At 43.8% G+C, this 15,177-nt stretch overlaps 1 protein-coding gene and 1 pseudogene across 1 annotated transcript; one reads left to right on the top strand and one right to left on the bottom strand.

Moving 5' to 3' along the window:
- The first annotated feature begins 352 nt into the window (after nucleotides 1–352).
- On the top strand, nucleotides 353–2,238 carry LOC137804814 (exosome complex component RRP40-like). Its single transcript, XM_068604212.1, has 4 exons — nucleotides 353–615; nucleotides 1,280–1,429; nucleotides 1,537–1,688; nucleotides 1,781–2,238. Exons 1-4 carry the CDS (start codon nucleotides 391–393, stop codon nucleotides 1,986–1,988), a joined length of 735 nt encoding a protein of 244 aa, XP_068460313.1. The 5' UTR covers nucleotides 353–390; the 3' UTR covers nucleotides 1,989–2,238.
- A 265-nt stretch (nucleotides 2,239–2,503) lies between these two features.
- On the bottom strand, nucleotides 2,504–13,343 carry LOC137804807 (NACHT, LRR and PYD domains-containing protein 12-like; annotated as a pseudogene).
- Nucleotides 13,344–15,177: the final 1,834 nt, after the last annotated feature.

Below are 15,177 nucleotides of genomic sequence, written 5' to 3'. Positions count from 1 at the left end.
ACATACACACGCACACACGCGCGCACACACACACACACACACACACACACACACACACACACACACATTCAATAAAACCTCTGTTCAGTGTTTTCAGTGTAAAGGTAGTCATTTTTCTCAGACGACAAGGAATACAAACTATGAACTATATATATATATATATATATATATATATATATATATATATATATATATATATATATATATATATATATATATATATATATATATATATATATAACAAAGAGTGAGGAATCGTGAGATGATTTCTGCCTCCCGTCCCGCAGAGGGCGCTGCAGGCAGAGCTTCCCGCTTCTTCCGGTGTGTGTCACGTTAATATCCGTCCGCCAGACGGCAACAACACGCGAGTGGAGCCGCTGCAGAGACGCGATGTTCTCCTCTTTAAAAGAGCGAACCGGGGAGGTTCTGTTACCGGGAGACGAGTTCTCCTTCGAGGCCGACGACACCCTCTCTCTCGCGGGCCCCGTTAAACCGGAGAAGGTGGTGTGTGGACCGGGTCTGCGGCGGAGCGGAGACCGGCTGCTGGTGTGCAAAAGCGGCGTCCTGCGACACAAACAGCCCAACACGTTCTGGGTGGACTCCCAGCAGAGGAGGGTGAGTCTCAGAGACACGTTGCTCTCGTTCAGCATCACGTGCTGCTCGTTGACCGAGGCACGCGCCGAACTCCTCAGGAGACCGGACCCGTTCATGAGGGCTCGTGACGTCTGTTCTGGGGGTCCAGGACCGGGAACCGGAACCTGTCGAGTCCAAAAGAGTCCGTAATTTACACGGAGTTCAGTCTCGTGAAGCCACTTTACGCTCGTTGTTTGCTTCCTGTTTACTCTTTAAAGACAGCGCGAACGGCTGCCTTCAAAGAGTAAACAGGAAGTCACAGAACAGCCACTTCCTGTTGGATCTGTAGGCTACTTGCAGTTTACTGACCTCGTTCTGATTCATTCATGTTTATAAATATATATTCATGTATAAATGTGTGTAGCTGCATCCTTTGTTCCTTTATATCTGCCTGTTAAATACATTACTACTGGTTTAGATATGTTATTTAAATAATCTTTATGATCAACACAAGATCTGTCTTCAAACACGAGACTAATAGTCAACAAGCCAGCATTAAGTATTAAACTACACATAAATAACAATGTTCTACAACACGAGGTGTTTGTGTCAGATCTAAGAGCCAATCAGCTCTCTGAGGAGGAGCAGTGCATGATGGGACAGGTTAGCAGCAGTGCATGATGGGAGTCTGTCCCTTTGTCCTCAGTATGTCCCGGCTAAAGGTGAGACCATCATCGGCATCGTGACGGGAAAGTCAGGAGACGTCTTCAAGGTGGATTTTGGAGGAAGTGAGCAGGCCTCTCTGTCCTACCTGGCTTTTGAGGGGTCCACCAAGAGGAACCGACCCAACGTCCAGGTGAGACCCCGAGGACGCGGGAGGTCCAGGTGAGACCTTAGGAGGCCCTCTTCTGTGTCTAGCCCCTCCCACTCCTGTGTCTAACCCCTCCCTGTTTACCTGTGCAGGTGGGGGACCTGGTGTTCTCCCAGTTCCTCTTAGCCAATCAGGACATGGAGCCGGAGCTGGTGTGCGTGGACAGCTCAGGACGAGCCAATGGGATGGGAGTGTTTGGAGGAGGAGGTCTGCTCTTCACGGTCTCTCTGGGCCTCGTCAGAAGGTAAACGTCCTCAGGTGTTAGTGTCTCTAAACGTGGTCTTGAGTCTCCCTAAACCACCTGCCCCCCCCCCCCCCCCCCCCTCCTCCCTCCAGGCTGCTGTCCCCCCACAGCGAGGTCCTGCGGGACCTGCAGCAGCTGTTCCCCTGTGAGCTGGTGGTCGGGATGAACGGCCGCCTGTGGGCCAAGTCCTCCAGCGTCCAGCAGACGCTCGTCATCTCCAACCTGCTCCAGAGCTGCGACACCATGACGGCCCAGCAGAGGGCGGCGCTGTTCAGGAGGGTAGCCCAGGGGGCGCTGTAGACCACGTGGGACCACACCTGGACCAGCAGAGCGGGCGCTGTAGACCACGTGGGTCTCAGGTGTGGCTCCGCTCTGCCAGGTGAGCTACCTGGATCAGGGTCTGGATCCAACTGTTGGTTCTAAAGACGATGAATCTGTAAACTGAGAGAACTCTTTGAGGACTGAACCAACATGATGATGATGATGATGATGATGAAACAAGTGGCTTCATGTTGTTTTTATAATTAAAATAAAACATTTCTGAATTGTGTGTCTGTGTGTGTCCATGAACACGAGTCTCATAAAAAAGTGCTAAGTATATGATAATCAAGTGTCATAAAGAAACGAATATGTTAAAATAAAGTTTGTTGAAAGTATAATATAATGTAGTACTACAGTACCTCATACAATATTTGTGATTCAAAGTCGTAGTTTTAGTGAGTTGTGGAGAGAGAGCGAGAGGACGCAGTCGTTGCTTGTGAAGTGAGCTGTAATACGTGTAAAGTATGAAGAAATGAAGACAACCTTTCCCAGCACACTGTTGAGAGTTTTACTTTCTTCAAGCGTGCAACACAAAGCAGGAGCATTTACACGTGTTCATCTACTGCGATGAGGTCATGGACACAACTCATCTGACACTTCAGGGTCAGAACACATGAAGGAACCAACGGACTGAACTAAGTCCAGGTCCTGGTGGAGTCCAGGTCCACTGAGGATCTGATGATCAGGACCAGAAGAAAGCTGAGGAAGGTCCCTCCCACCTGAGAGAAGAAGAAGAGATGGATCAGTGTCTCCAGAGACTCCCTTCATCATCCAGTAGAAAGAGCAGCAGGATTGAGTCCTTTCAGCTCTCATGTGACTGCGTTGGAGGGAACACTCTGAGCTCCGAGCTCTCACACCTGCAGACTCTCTGGACATCAGGTCTGTTCCCTCTGCAGCTTTCACAAGTACACAGTGGACACAAAGAGCTGAGGGCCCTGAACGCATCATGACAGAAACAGAGAGGCGTTCACTGCTCACTGTAGTGATGGAGTCACTGCCGTGAGGGCTCAGAGCTGATAAAAACCACAGTCTCAGTGACATGTGAATGTCTCATCTCCTTAGAAACACTCCACTGAGAGATGAGATCAGATGGATCAGTGAGGACCTCTGTCTCTGGACATGTGAGATGCTTTTAGCTGGTAAGCAGCGGGATTTCCTGCACACTTGAACACAACAACAGACTTCACATCAACTCACACACATGATCACAACAAGCTTCTGGCTCATCCTGAAGCCCGTCTACAGGAAATACTGGATCTGTGTTGAGTTCAATCCTGCTGGAACCAGCATGGACCGACTCTGACCCTCTACTGACCTCAGAGTCTCCAGTCTCCAGAGAGGACTCTCCAGTCCAGCAGACAGCAGCTTCACATCTGAAGTCTTCAGGTTGTTGTAACTCAGGTCCAGTTCTCTCAGACTGGAGGGGTTGGACTTCAGAGCTGAGGCCAGAGAAGAACAGCTGATCTCTGACAACCAGCACCTCGCCAACCTGAATAAAGAATAAAAGACGAAGATCAGAATCCTTCATAATCCATCAGATGAATTGAGGTTTAAATTGTAGCTCAACATGACGATGAAAAATGAACATTACAACAGTTGTGACTTGATTTATATGTGTGTTCTTAAAGATTAATATCAATGATCAGACAATATTTGTGGAAACACATTAAAATGAACAGAAACCAAAGAAATATTTCTACTTCTTTAAGTAAATGTTATAAATATGAAACTAATATTGGTTCAGAGGATCTTCTGTTTACAGATTTGACCATTAAACAAAAATTATAAACAGTAATTGACTTTAATAACTAACAGAGGATATTATCTACAGTTTCTTTAAAAAACAAGTCTTTGTGACTGCAGACTACATTTAGTTCAAGAAACATAAACAAATATTCAACTTCATGGATTTAAGTTATGTTTTCACATGAATTAGGTTTCATTATTAAATAAACATATAATATCTATAACAGTAACAGACTCAGTGAACTGACCTCAGAGTCTCCAGTCTGCAGTGAGGACTCTCCAGTCCAGCAGACAGCAGCTTCACTCCTGAATCCTTCAGGTCGTTGTAACTCAGGTCCAGTTCTCTCAGACTGGAGGGGTTGAACTTCAGAGCTGAGATCAGAGAAGAACAGCTGATCTCTGACAAGCTGCAGCCCCACAACCTGAATAAAGAATAAAAGATGAAGATCAGAATCCTTCATAATCGATCAGATGAGTTGAGGTCAACATGACGATGTCCTCATCAATGAGCTTTCCTCTTTGTCATTGTGTTCTTGTGGATCATCATCATCATGTCAGCCTTCTACAGACATCATCACATGTCAGCACAACACTCATCCAGCTGTTGATGTCCACACAGATGAAGACCATGCTGCTGCTCTCAGTCTGGAGCTACAGGACCAGGACCATGTTGAGCCTTTAAACCTTCAGGGTCTCACGCCTTTTTCCCAATTTTTCATAATTTCTTAAACTCACCTTTTAAAAGGCACTTACATATGTGATATATACCCATGTTGTGAAGTAAACAGCGAGTGTGCCGCGGGCGGAACAGAGCGTTGGACGCGAGAGGTTGTCGCGCGAGTTGAAATTTCCCAACTCCAGCGACAAAAACGAGTGAGTCATAGTTGCGTCAGCCAATCAGCTTCAAGATGTTTTGCTCGTCACCGCCGTCCTGTTGTTAAATCAAACTTCTGCCGGTGATAGCGATGATAGCGACCGTCATTCAGACGTTGTTGTGGGACTACGGATAATAATATGAACCCAGACACGATGGAGTTTGATGTTCTGACATATGTGTAATTTACACAAAAAGTATAAAGCAGAACTCATGGTTATTTCCATGGTGGATGACGGCTGGTTACCGTTGTAGTAAGCCAGACGCAGTTCCTGGAGTCGGTGAAATTCACCGAACTGTGTGCGGCTACAGATGCTGATATGAACCCAAACAGGGGGGCGTTTATTAGTCCCACGTTTTTGTGACTTCCACTACAAGTATAAAGCAGAAGTAGTGGTTATTTATTCCATAGTTTATAGCGTAAAAGAGAAGTATTTTCCGTGAGAGAAGCTACGGAGATAAGCCACGCCCCCTTTGTGGCGGCTCGATTAGTCATGCTAAGTTTGGTGTGAACACACTTTTTTGTCGTGCGACCGACGTGAAAAATGTTGTCTCGTTCAGTGTAAACACAGCATTAGGTTCACACAAGCAATGGAATATATGAATAAAAAGTTATATGCATGTAAATAAATGTCTAATACTACATTTTGTATTATGTTTTTGAGTAGAAGTGTTGTCTGTCACTACTTTCATCACACTGAGAGAGGGACTGAGATAAATTGGGAATGAAAAATGAACACGACAACAGTTATGACTTGATCTCTATGTGTGTTCTAAAAGATTAATATCAATGATCAGACAATATTTGTGGAAACATTGAAATAAACAGAAAACAAATAAATAGTTGTACTTCTTCAAGTAAATGTTATAAATATGAAACTAATATTAGTTCAGAGAAACTTCTGTTTGCAGATTTGAACGTCAAACAAAAATTATAAACAATAATTTACTTTAATAACTAACAGAGGATATTATCTACAGTTTCTTTAAGAAACAAGTCTTTGTGACTGCAGACTACATTTAGTTCAAGAAACATGAAATATGAACAAAAAGAAATATTCAACTTAATGGATTTAAGTTATGTTTTCACATGAATTAGGTTGAATTATTAAACAAACATATAATATCTATAACAGTAACAGAGTCAGTGAACTGACCTCAGAGTCTTCAGCCTCCAGAGAGGACTCTCCAGTCCAGCAGACAGCAGCTTCACTCCTGAATCCTTCAGGTCGTTGTTGTCACTCAGGTCCAGTTCTCTCAGACTGGAGGGGTTGGACTTCAGAGCTGAGGCCAGAGAAGAACAGCTGATCTCTGACAACCGGCAGTTCTCCAACCTGAATAAAGAATAAAAGATAAAGATCAGAATCCTTCATAATCCATCAGAAGAGTTGAGGTTTCAATGTGTAGCTCAACATGACGATGTCCTCATCAATGAGCTTTCCTCTTTGTCATTGTGTTCTTGTGGATCCTCATCATCATGTCAGCCTTCTACAGACATCATCACATGTCAGCACAACACTCATCCAGCTGTTGATGTCCACACAGATGAAGACCATGCTGCTGCTCTCAGTCTGGAGCTACAGGACCAGGACCATGTTGATTAGAGGGGTTCTGTCACAGCTCAGGAGGTCCAGTTAGAGAGAACATCCTCTTTAAAGGTCAGAACATCTCAAGAAAGTCACTTGTTCTATGATTTAGTCCCAAATGTATCAAAGCAGCCAAAAGCTGAATCAACGTTTGGACGTAATCAATGACTTCCTGTCGTCAGATAGAGAACGTTGAGTTGGATAATATCTCAACAATATTCATCATCAGAATTTAAATTGAACTGGATGAATTCTCAACAATATTTTCTCTAATAAAGGAGAAATAAAAAAGGGAAAGTAGTTTTGTCGTTGGAGTCGAATCCAGTTGGAATCTGGATAGATGGGTCGATGCCTTTCAAGTGGGGAAACTGCACCAGGTCAGAAAACAGAAACTTGACACGTGTGTTACATCAATAATTGTGGAACAATCTCAGCTCTCTGTATAATGAGGCACCATTGACATAATGCACAAGTGTAAAGTGTTTTGGTGATGGAAATTGGTTTACCAAAGGTCTTAGGTTCACACAAGCAATGGAATATATGAATGAAATGGAAACAAATGTCTAATACTACATTTTGTATTATGTTTTTTGAGTAGAAGTGTTGTCTGTCACTACTTTCATCAGACTGAGAGAGGGACTGAGATAAAATGGGAATGAAAAATAAACATTACAACAGTTATGACTTGATCTCTATGTGTGTTCTTAAAGATTAATATCAATGATCAGACAATATTTGTGGAAACATTTAAATGAACAGAAAACAAAGAAATAATTCTACTTCAAGTAAACGTTATAAATATGAAACTAATATTAATTCAGAGGATCTTCTGTTTACAGATTTGAACGTTAAACAAAAATTATAAACAATAATTTACTTAAATAACTAACAGAGGATATTATCTACAGTTTCTTTAAGAAACAAGTCTTTGTGACTGCAGACTACATTTAGTTCAAGAAACATGAAATATGAAAAAAAACATATATTAAACTTAATGGATTTAATTAATGTTCTTACATGAATTAGGTTGCATTATTAAATAAACATATAATATCTATAACAGTAACAGAGTCAGTGAACTGACCTCAGAGTCTCCAGTCTCCAGAGAGGACTCTCCAGTCCAGCAGACAGCAGCTTCACTCCTGAATCCTTCAGCTTGTTGTGACTCAGGTCCAGTTCTCTCAGACTGGAGGGGTTGGACTTCAGAGCTGAGGCCAGAGAAGAACAGCTGATCTCTGACAAGTCGCAGAGACTCAACCTGAATAAAGAATAAAAGATGAAGATCAGAATCCTTCATAATCCATCAGATGAGTTGAGGTTTAAATGTGTAGCTCAACATGACGATGTGTGCATCAATGAGCTTTCCTCTTTGTCATTGTGTTCTTGTGGATCATCATCATGTCAGCCTTCTACAGACATCATCACATGTCAGCACAACACTCATCCAGCTGTTGATGTCCACACAGATGAAGACCATGCTGCTGCTCTCAGTCTGGAGCTACAGGACCAGGACCATGTTGATTAGAGGGGTTCTGTCACAGCTCAGGAGGTCCAGTTAGAGAGAACGTCCTCTTTAAAGGTCAGAACATCTCAAGAAAGCCACTTGTTCTATGATTTAGTCCCAAATGTATCAAAGCAGCCAACAGCTGAATCAACGTTTGGACGTAATCAATAACTTCCTGTCATCAGATAGAGAACGTTGAGTTGGATAATATCTCAACAATATTCATCATCAGAATATAAATTAAACTGGATGAATTCTCAACAATATTTTCTCTCATAATAAAAACATTGTCTCTCGTTTCCAGGAAAGTAAAAGACTCCTTACCTGTTATAATACTTATTTGTTCTACCTATTTGTTCTATTTATTTATTCCAGTTGTTTATTATACCTATTTATTCTACTTATTTATTTTACTTGTTTTTTATACTATTATAACTGTATTATTCCTTATTATACCAGACTGACCTCAGAACCTCCAGTCTGCAGTGAGGACTCTCCAGTCCAGCAGACAGCAGCTTCACTCCTGAATCCTTTAGGTTGTTGTGACTCAGGTCCAGTTCTCTCAGACTGGAGGGGTCAGACTTCAGAGCTGAGGCCACGACTTTACAGTGAGTCTCTGAGAGTTCACAGTAAGAAAGTCTGTGAAGATAAAATACAATAAACATTATGAAAGAGCTATGCTGACGACACCCAACTGATCCTCTCGTTTCCTCAATCAGAAACAGGGACACCAGAGCGAATCTCTGCCTGTCTGACTGACATCTCTCAGTGGATGTCCACACACCACCTGAAAATCAACCCTGACAAGACTGAACTGCTTTTCCTTCTAGGAAAAGACTCCCCCACCCAAGACCTCACAATCACCTTCAACAACTTAGTGCTGGCCCCGACCTCGACTGCCAGAAACCTCGGTGTGACTCTTGACAGTCAACTCTCCCCGACTGCCAACATCACCGCAACAACACGCTCCTGTAGGTCCATGCTGTACAACATCAGGAGAATACGTCCCCTGCTCACACAGAAGGCAGCACAGGTTCTGGTCCAGGCCATGATCATCTCCCGCCTTGACTACTGTAACTCCCTCCTGGCAGGTCGACCTGCCAATGCAGCTCGACCACTACAGCTCATCCAGAACGCAGCAGCTCGACTGATCTTCAACCTCCCGAAGTTCACTCACACCACTGCACTCCTCCGCGCCCTCCACTGGCTACCGGTGGCCGCAGCATCCGCTTCAAGACATTGGTACTTACGTATCGCGCTACGAACAGATCGGGTCCGACCTACATCCAGGACATGGTAAAACCGTACACACCAGCTCGTTCGGTCCGCTCAGCTTCAGCCAATCAGCTTGTTGCTCCGCCGCTGCGAACTAAACACTCAAAAAATCACGACTGTTTGCTTCCTGGTTCCTCGATGGTGGCATCAGGACAGCAGAAAGTGTCTACATCTTCCGCCGCAAACTAAAAACTCACCTTTTTCGACTCCACCTTGAATAAAGACAATGACGGAAGCACTTAGGCAGCACTTCGATGCTCTTACTGATCGCACTTTGTAGTTTGACTTTTTTTGAGGAATTGTTCTGTCTTGATTCTTGTTGTTCGTAGTTCGTACTTATGTTTGAATGCCCTTATTGTAAGTCGCTTTGGATAAAAGCATCAGCTAAATGACAAGTAATGTAATGTAATGTAATGGATGGAGCAATAGCGGAAGAATTGTATGAATATAGAATACAATAATCATTAGAAATGAATATAATAACTGTTCATTGACTTTACAATAAAAGAACCGACTGAAACATCAACATGTTTCACTCCAACTGTTGAAACAACAAGAACATCTTTGACTAAACAACTGACTTACAACTTTATATCAAACAACTGGAACACTATTTTAAGAATATTGTTATTTATATATTTCTTTATGTGAAGAACTAAACTACTGATCTACACTGATTCATGAAGTTAATCACATCTGGACTCACTTAAACTTCCTGCAGTTCCTCACAGCTGGAATCAGCCTCTGTCGTCCCTCATATGATGTCTTGTACTTCTTCAGGTCCAACTCATCCAGAACCTCCTCTGACATCTGCAGCATGTAGCACAGAGCTGAGCACTGGATCTCTGAGAGTTTCTCTGATTTGTTCTCTGACTTCATGAACTCCTGGATCTCCTGATGGACTGTGAGGTCCTTCATCTCCATCAGACAGTGGAAGATGTTGATGCTTCTGTCAGGAGAGATGTCATCACTGTTCATCTCCTTCAAGTTGTTGATGGCTCTCTGGATGGTTTCTGGACCGTTGTCTGTCTGACCCAGCAGGCGTCCTAAGAGTCTCTGGTTGGACTCCAGAGAGAGGCCATGAAGGAAGCGGACCAACAGGTCCAGGTGGCCATTTCTACTTTTGAGGGATTCCTCCATGGCTCTCCTCAGGAAGTCCTCCAGGGATGAATACTTGTGGTCTTCTCCCATGAAGTCCTCCAGTACCTCTGTCTTCCTGTGTGTGAAACAGTGGAACATGTAGACGGCAGCCAGGAACTCTTGAACACTCAAATGAACGAAGCAGTAGACGGTCTTCTGGAAGATCACACTCTCTCTTCTGAAGATCTGTGTACAGACTCCTGAGAACACCGAGGCCTCCGTGACATCGAGGCCACACTGCTCCAGGTCTTCTTGGTAGAACATGATGCTTCCTTTCTCCAGATGTTCAAACGCCAGCCTCCCCAGCTTCAGGAGAACTTCCCCGTCGGCCTCCGTCAGCTCCAGAGGACTCGTCTCGTGTCCTTCAGGGTACTTCTGCTTCTTCCTCTTGGTCTGGACCAGCAGGAAGTGGGAGTACATGTCGGTCAGGGTCTTGGGCAGCTCTCCTCTCTGGTCTGTGGAACACATGTGGTCCAGAACTGTAGCAGTGATCCAGCAGAAGACTGGGATTAGACACATGATGTGGAGGCTCCTGGAGGTCTTGATGTGTGAGATGATGGTGCTGGACTGCTCTTCATCACTGAATCTCCTCCTGAAGTACTCGTCCTTCTGGGCGTCGGTGAAGCCTCGTACTTCTGTCAGCCGGTCAACAAGAGGACGAGGGATCTGATTGGCTGCTGCAGGTCTGGAAGTTATCCAGACGAGAGCCGAGGGAAGCAGGTTCCCCTCCATGAGGTTCGTCAGCAGCACGTTGACCGACGCCTTCTGGGTGACATCACGCACGACCTCATTGTTGATGAAGTCCAGAGCAAGTCTGCTCTCATCCAGACCATCAAAGATGAACAGCAGCTTGCAGACAGAGAGCTCCTCTGCTGGGAGCTTCTGTAATGTTGGATGGAACTCATGGAGCAGCTTGAGGAGACTGATCTCACCTCTGATCAAGTTCAGCTCCCTGAACGAAAGCACCAACACCAGATCCACGTCCTGGTTCTCCAAACCCTCGGCCCAGTCCAGAGTGAACTTCTGCACCGAGAAGGTTTTTCCGACGCCGGCGACGCCGTTGGTCAGAACCACTCTGATGCGTCTCTGCTGGTCGGCTGAGGCTTTAAAGATGTCGTGGCACTTGATGGGAGTGTCATGGAGGAGCTTCTTCTTGGAGGATGACTCCAGCTGCCTCACCTCATGTTGGGTATCGACCCCTTCACTCTGGCCCTCTGTGATGTAGAGCTCAGTGTAGATCCTGTTGAGGGTCACACTTCCTGTTTCACCACTTCCTTCAGTCACACGTTCACATCTCTCCTTCAGGCTGATCTTGTGTTTATCTACAACCTCCTGCAGACCTCGATCTTCTGAACCAGAGGAACAAGAGAGAACATAGAGAAGTAAAGTTAGAAAGTTGTCATCACTATATATATATATATATATATATATATATATATATATATATATATATATATATATATATATATATATATAGAAGGTCTCACTGGCTGTCTGCAGTCTGGTTCTGGTTCTGGTCGTCAGCTGCTCCTCAGGAACAGGGCTGCTCTTCCTCTTTCTGTGGAGACATGTCTTCATCAGTAAAGGAGAGAGCTGATGTGTCCTCTCCGGTCTCAGAGTCTTTGAGCAGCTCGTCCTGAGTTGGTGATGTTAGAACTGAGCTAGAAGAGGAGGACATGACCCTCAGCAGGTCTCAGTAGAGTCTCAGGTTCAAGTCCTCACGCTTTCCTTCTTCACGTCTGTTTTCTGTCACTTTCTACTGTCAATATCAAATGAAGCACGAGTTCATACTTGTTATTAAAACACAAGTGGTCCAGATGGACAGTCGACCACTTCCTGTCTGACTTTGAGCAGAAATAAAGGAGTATTTAGTTGAAGTGTAACTTGTGAAAAACGTTCTCAGGTGTTTTGTTCCAGATGTAAACTTCAGTAGTTTGACGCTCTGGAACCAGACGGAGATCCATTTGAGTCTGAACCAGGATCTGCTCTCATAGTTCTGCATCAGGAAGATGAACCTTTCAGCAGAACATTTAGTCTTCATCCTCAATGCTTCGTCTTCAACAGTTAAAGATAACAGTAAAACAGTCTCTTACTTTGTGTCTGAGGGTCCAGGTTCATTACTTAAGTGTGGAGGAAGACCTTTGGACCGATCACTCTTCATGGACAGACAGACGGATCCTGGAGACTGAACTCTGCAAACATCAAGAGGGTTTTATTCACAACAAAGACATTAAAGGAGATCTGAACACACAAACTACTGGTACTGCAGATATGTAGAAGGCTTTAAAGCAGAGTTGTCAAACATACGGCCCGCGGGCCGGATCTGGCCCGCCAGGAGGCCCAGCGAGGCCTGCTGGAAAACTGTTAAAATTACAGAAAAAAAAGAGAAAAAATAATCTGCCGGGGCTCGAACCACCGATCATCTGACTGAAAGACGGGCACGCTAACCACTGAGCCACAGAGGAGGGACTCTGCTCCTGAGAGCCCAGGAACATGAACAGTGGCCTGATGTCTTTATTGGTATTTATGTTTCTAGTTTATTGTAGAAATACCTTAAAATAGAGTTTATCATCCGAAAACCTTCACCAGTGATCAAACATAGAGGAAATATTGTGGCTATGATGCGTTATAATGCGTTTCTAGGGTGTTATAATGCGTTATAATGCTGTGATTTTACTGGTTCGGCCCACTTGAGCTCAAAATGAGCGGCTCCTTCACTAACATGAGTTTGACCCTCGTGCTTTAAAGTATTCGTGCTCTTCGATGACATCACAGCTGTCACTGATACGAAGAGGAAGAGTTTGAGTCATCACCAGTTTGGTAAATGTATAATTTAGGTGTTAAAACATTCAGTATGATTAGAAACAAACAACATACACAAACAGGAAGTCAACAGAAGACTTTGTCAGAGGTGATCATGAGTTCTCTTACTTTGTGTCTGAGGGTCCAGGATCCTTACGGAAGTTTTCATGAAGACCTTTGGACCAATCACTCTTCATGGACTGACAGCCGGAGACCAGAGACTCTGCTCCGTCCTCTTCCTCCTCTTCCTCATCACAACGTCTCATCTTCTGACCTAAAGTCAGTCTGAGAGATAAACAGGAGCACAGACTGTGAGCACACACACACACACACACACACACACACACACACACACACACACACACACTCACCCTGCTTCAGCCTCCAGCTTCTCTTCTTCTGCTCCTTCGACTCTAAATGGAGTCTGAACTTTATGACGCAACACTTCAGGCTTCTTTTCCTGTTCTCATGTAACTGGATCACATGGTCTCTGTGGCTCCGCCCCTCTTCATTTACAGGAAATCAGGTGAGTTCATGTAAGTGTAAGTGTGTGTGTGTGTGTGTGTGTGTGTGTGTGTGTGTGTGTGTGTGTGTGTGTGTGTGTGTGTGTGTGTGTGTGTGTCACAGTGTTTATGAGTCTCTCGGCTTCAACAGGTTGAATTAAAATGAGTTCTGGTCATTTTTACATGAGATAATTTCTTGTTTGTTAGTAAATTATCTTCAAATCTTCGCTCTCAATGCCAAAAATTGCTGTAAAAAAAAATGCTCTAAAAAAAACGCTTTAAATAAAAAAAAAAAACGCTTTCAAAAACAACTCTCTAAAGAAAAAAAACGCTCTCTAAAAAAAAAATGCTCTAAAAAAAAAAAAACGCTTAAAAAAACAAAACGCTCTAAAAAAAAAAGCTTAAAAAAAAAAAGCTTAAAAAAAACCGCTGGATGTCCCGAGGCTAAAACATTCAGTTTACACACACACACACACACACACACACACTCACACACACACACACACACACACACACACACACACACACACACACACACACACACACACACACACACACACACACACAAATGTAAGAAGTTATGGTATTCTTGAACATATAACATTTTAATTCTTCCTCTTCAAGTTACTCTGACAATCTAAAAGTAGTTTGACAGTAAACAGTAGAATTCAAGCACTCAAGCAATACAATATTCAGGTCAAGGGAGAAACAAATACAACAATTTGAAGTGAAAAAAAAGTGTAACGTCCACCAGTGAAAGGTCCTCGGCTGTGTTTCTTGTTCCTGTAGTGAAGTGAGTCCTCTCCCCTGCAGTGGAAGGACAGAGAGACATCGGTTAGGATTCCCAGTAGAAGTAGCACAACATGTTTCTACTGCTGACGATGTCTATGTGGTGTTCAGTCTCCTGGGATCTCACCTTGATGAGCCTTGAGGCTCTGCAGGGACACCTGGGCCTCAGCGTCCGCCTGCTGGAGGTGTCCTGCAACACAAAACAAACACACACTACTAGCGTATTTATCAGGAGAGACATGAAAGAAGCCCTTACTTTGATGTTCCAGGTGTGTTTAGGGGGAAAGTGAGAAGATGAGCGTTGTTTAGTCTGGAAGGTTCAGGTGGGGGGATGGGCACCTGGAGCAGGACGGAGACGGATCCCACAACACACACCTGCTTCTGTTGTTTGAAGTCTGAAACGTGGACAACTTTATACATGCGGCTGCCAACAAGTGTGTGTGTGTGTGTGTGTGTGTGTGTGTTTGTGTGTGTGTGTAAACCGAAAGTTTTAGTCTCGGGACGCCGCTCGGTAACGTCCAGCGTTTTTTTGAATTTTTTTTTAAGGGTTTTTTTTTTAGAGCTTTTTTATTTTTACAGCGTTTTTTTTTTTTTACAGCGTTAACATCTGCTCGGTAACATCCAGCGGTTTTTTTTTAGAGCAAATTTTAGTTTTGAGAGCGTTTTTTATTTTCGAGCAATTTTTTTTAAAGAGCAATTTTTGGGATTGAGAGCAAAGATTTGAAGATAATTTACTAACAAACAAGAAATTATCTCAGGTAAAAATGACCAGAACTCATTTTAATTCAACCTGTTGAAGCCGAGAGACTCATAAACACTGTGACACACACACACACACACACACACACACACACACACACACACACAAACACGCCTACAGGAACTCAGCTGATTTCCTGTAAAAAAGAGGGGCGGAGCCACAGAGACCATGTGATCCAGTTACATGAGA

Source organism: Clinocottus analis, unplaced genomic scaffold (assembly GCF_023055335.1).
Source record: "Clinocottus analis isolate CAN_PGR_092001 unplaced genomic scaffold, fCliAna1.0.p SCAF_65, whole genome shotgun sequence".
NCBI classification, from domain to species: Eukaryota; Metazoa; Chordata; class Actinopteri; order Perciformes; family Cottidae; genus Clinocottus; species Clinocottus analis.
Note: the sequence above shows the minus strand (reverse complement) of the source record. Positions and strands in the feature narration are given on the sequence as shown.

Excerpts from the sequence above, each read along its gene's own strand:
- LOC137804814 (XM_068604212.1), top strand. The coding sequence starts at position 391 with ATGTTCTCCTCTTTAAAAGAGCGAACCGGGGAGGTTCTGTTACCGGGA. Across the intron at positions 616-1,279 it reads TGGACTCCCAGCAGAGGAGG|TATGTCCCGGCTAAAGGTGA; the intron begins GTGAGTCTCAGA and ends CTTTGTCCTCAG. Across the intron at positions 1,430-1,536 it reads GGAACCGACCCAACGTCCAG|GTGGGGGACCTGGTGTTCTC; the intron begins GTGAGACCCCGA and ends TTACCTGTGCAG.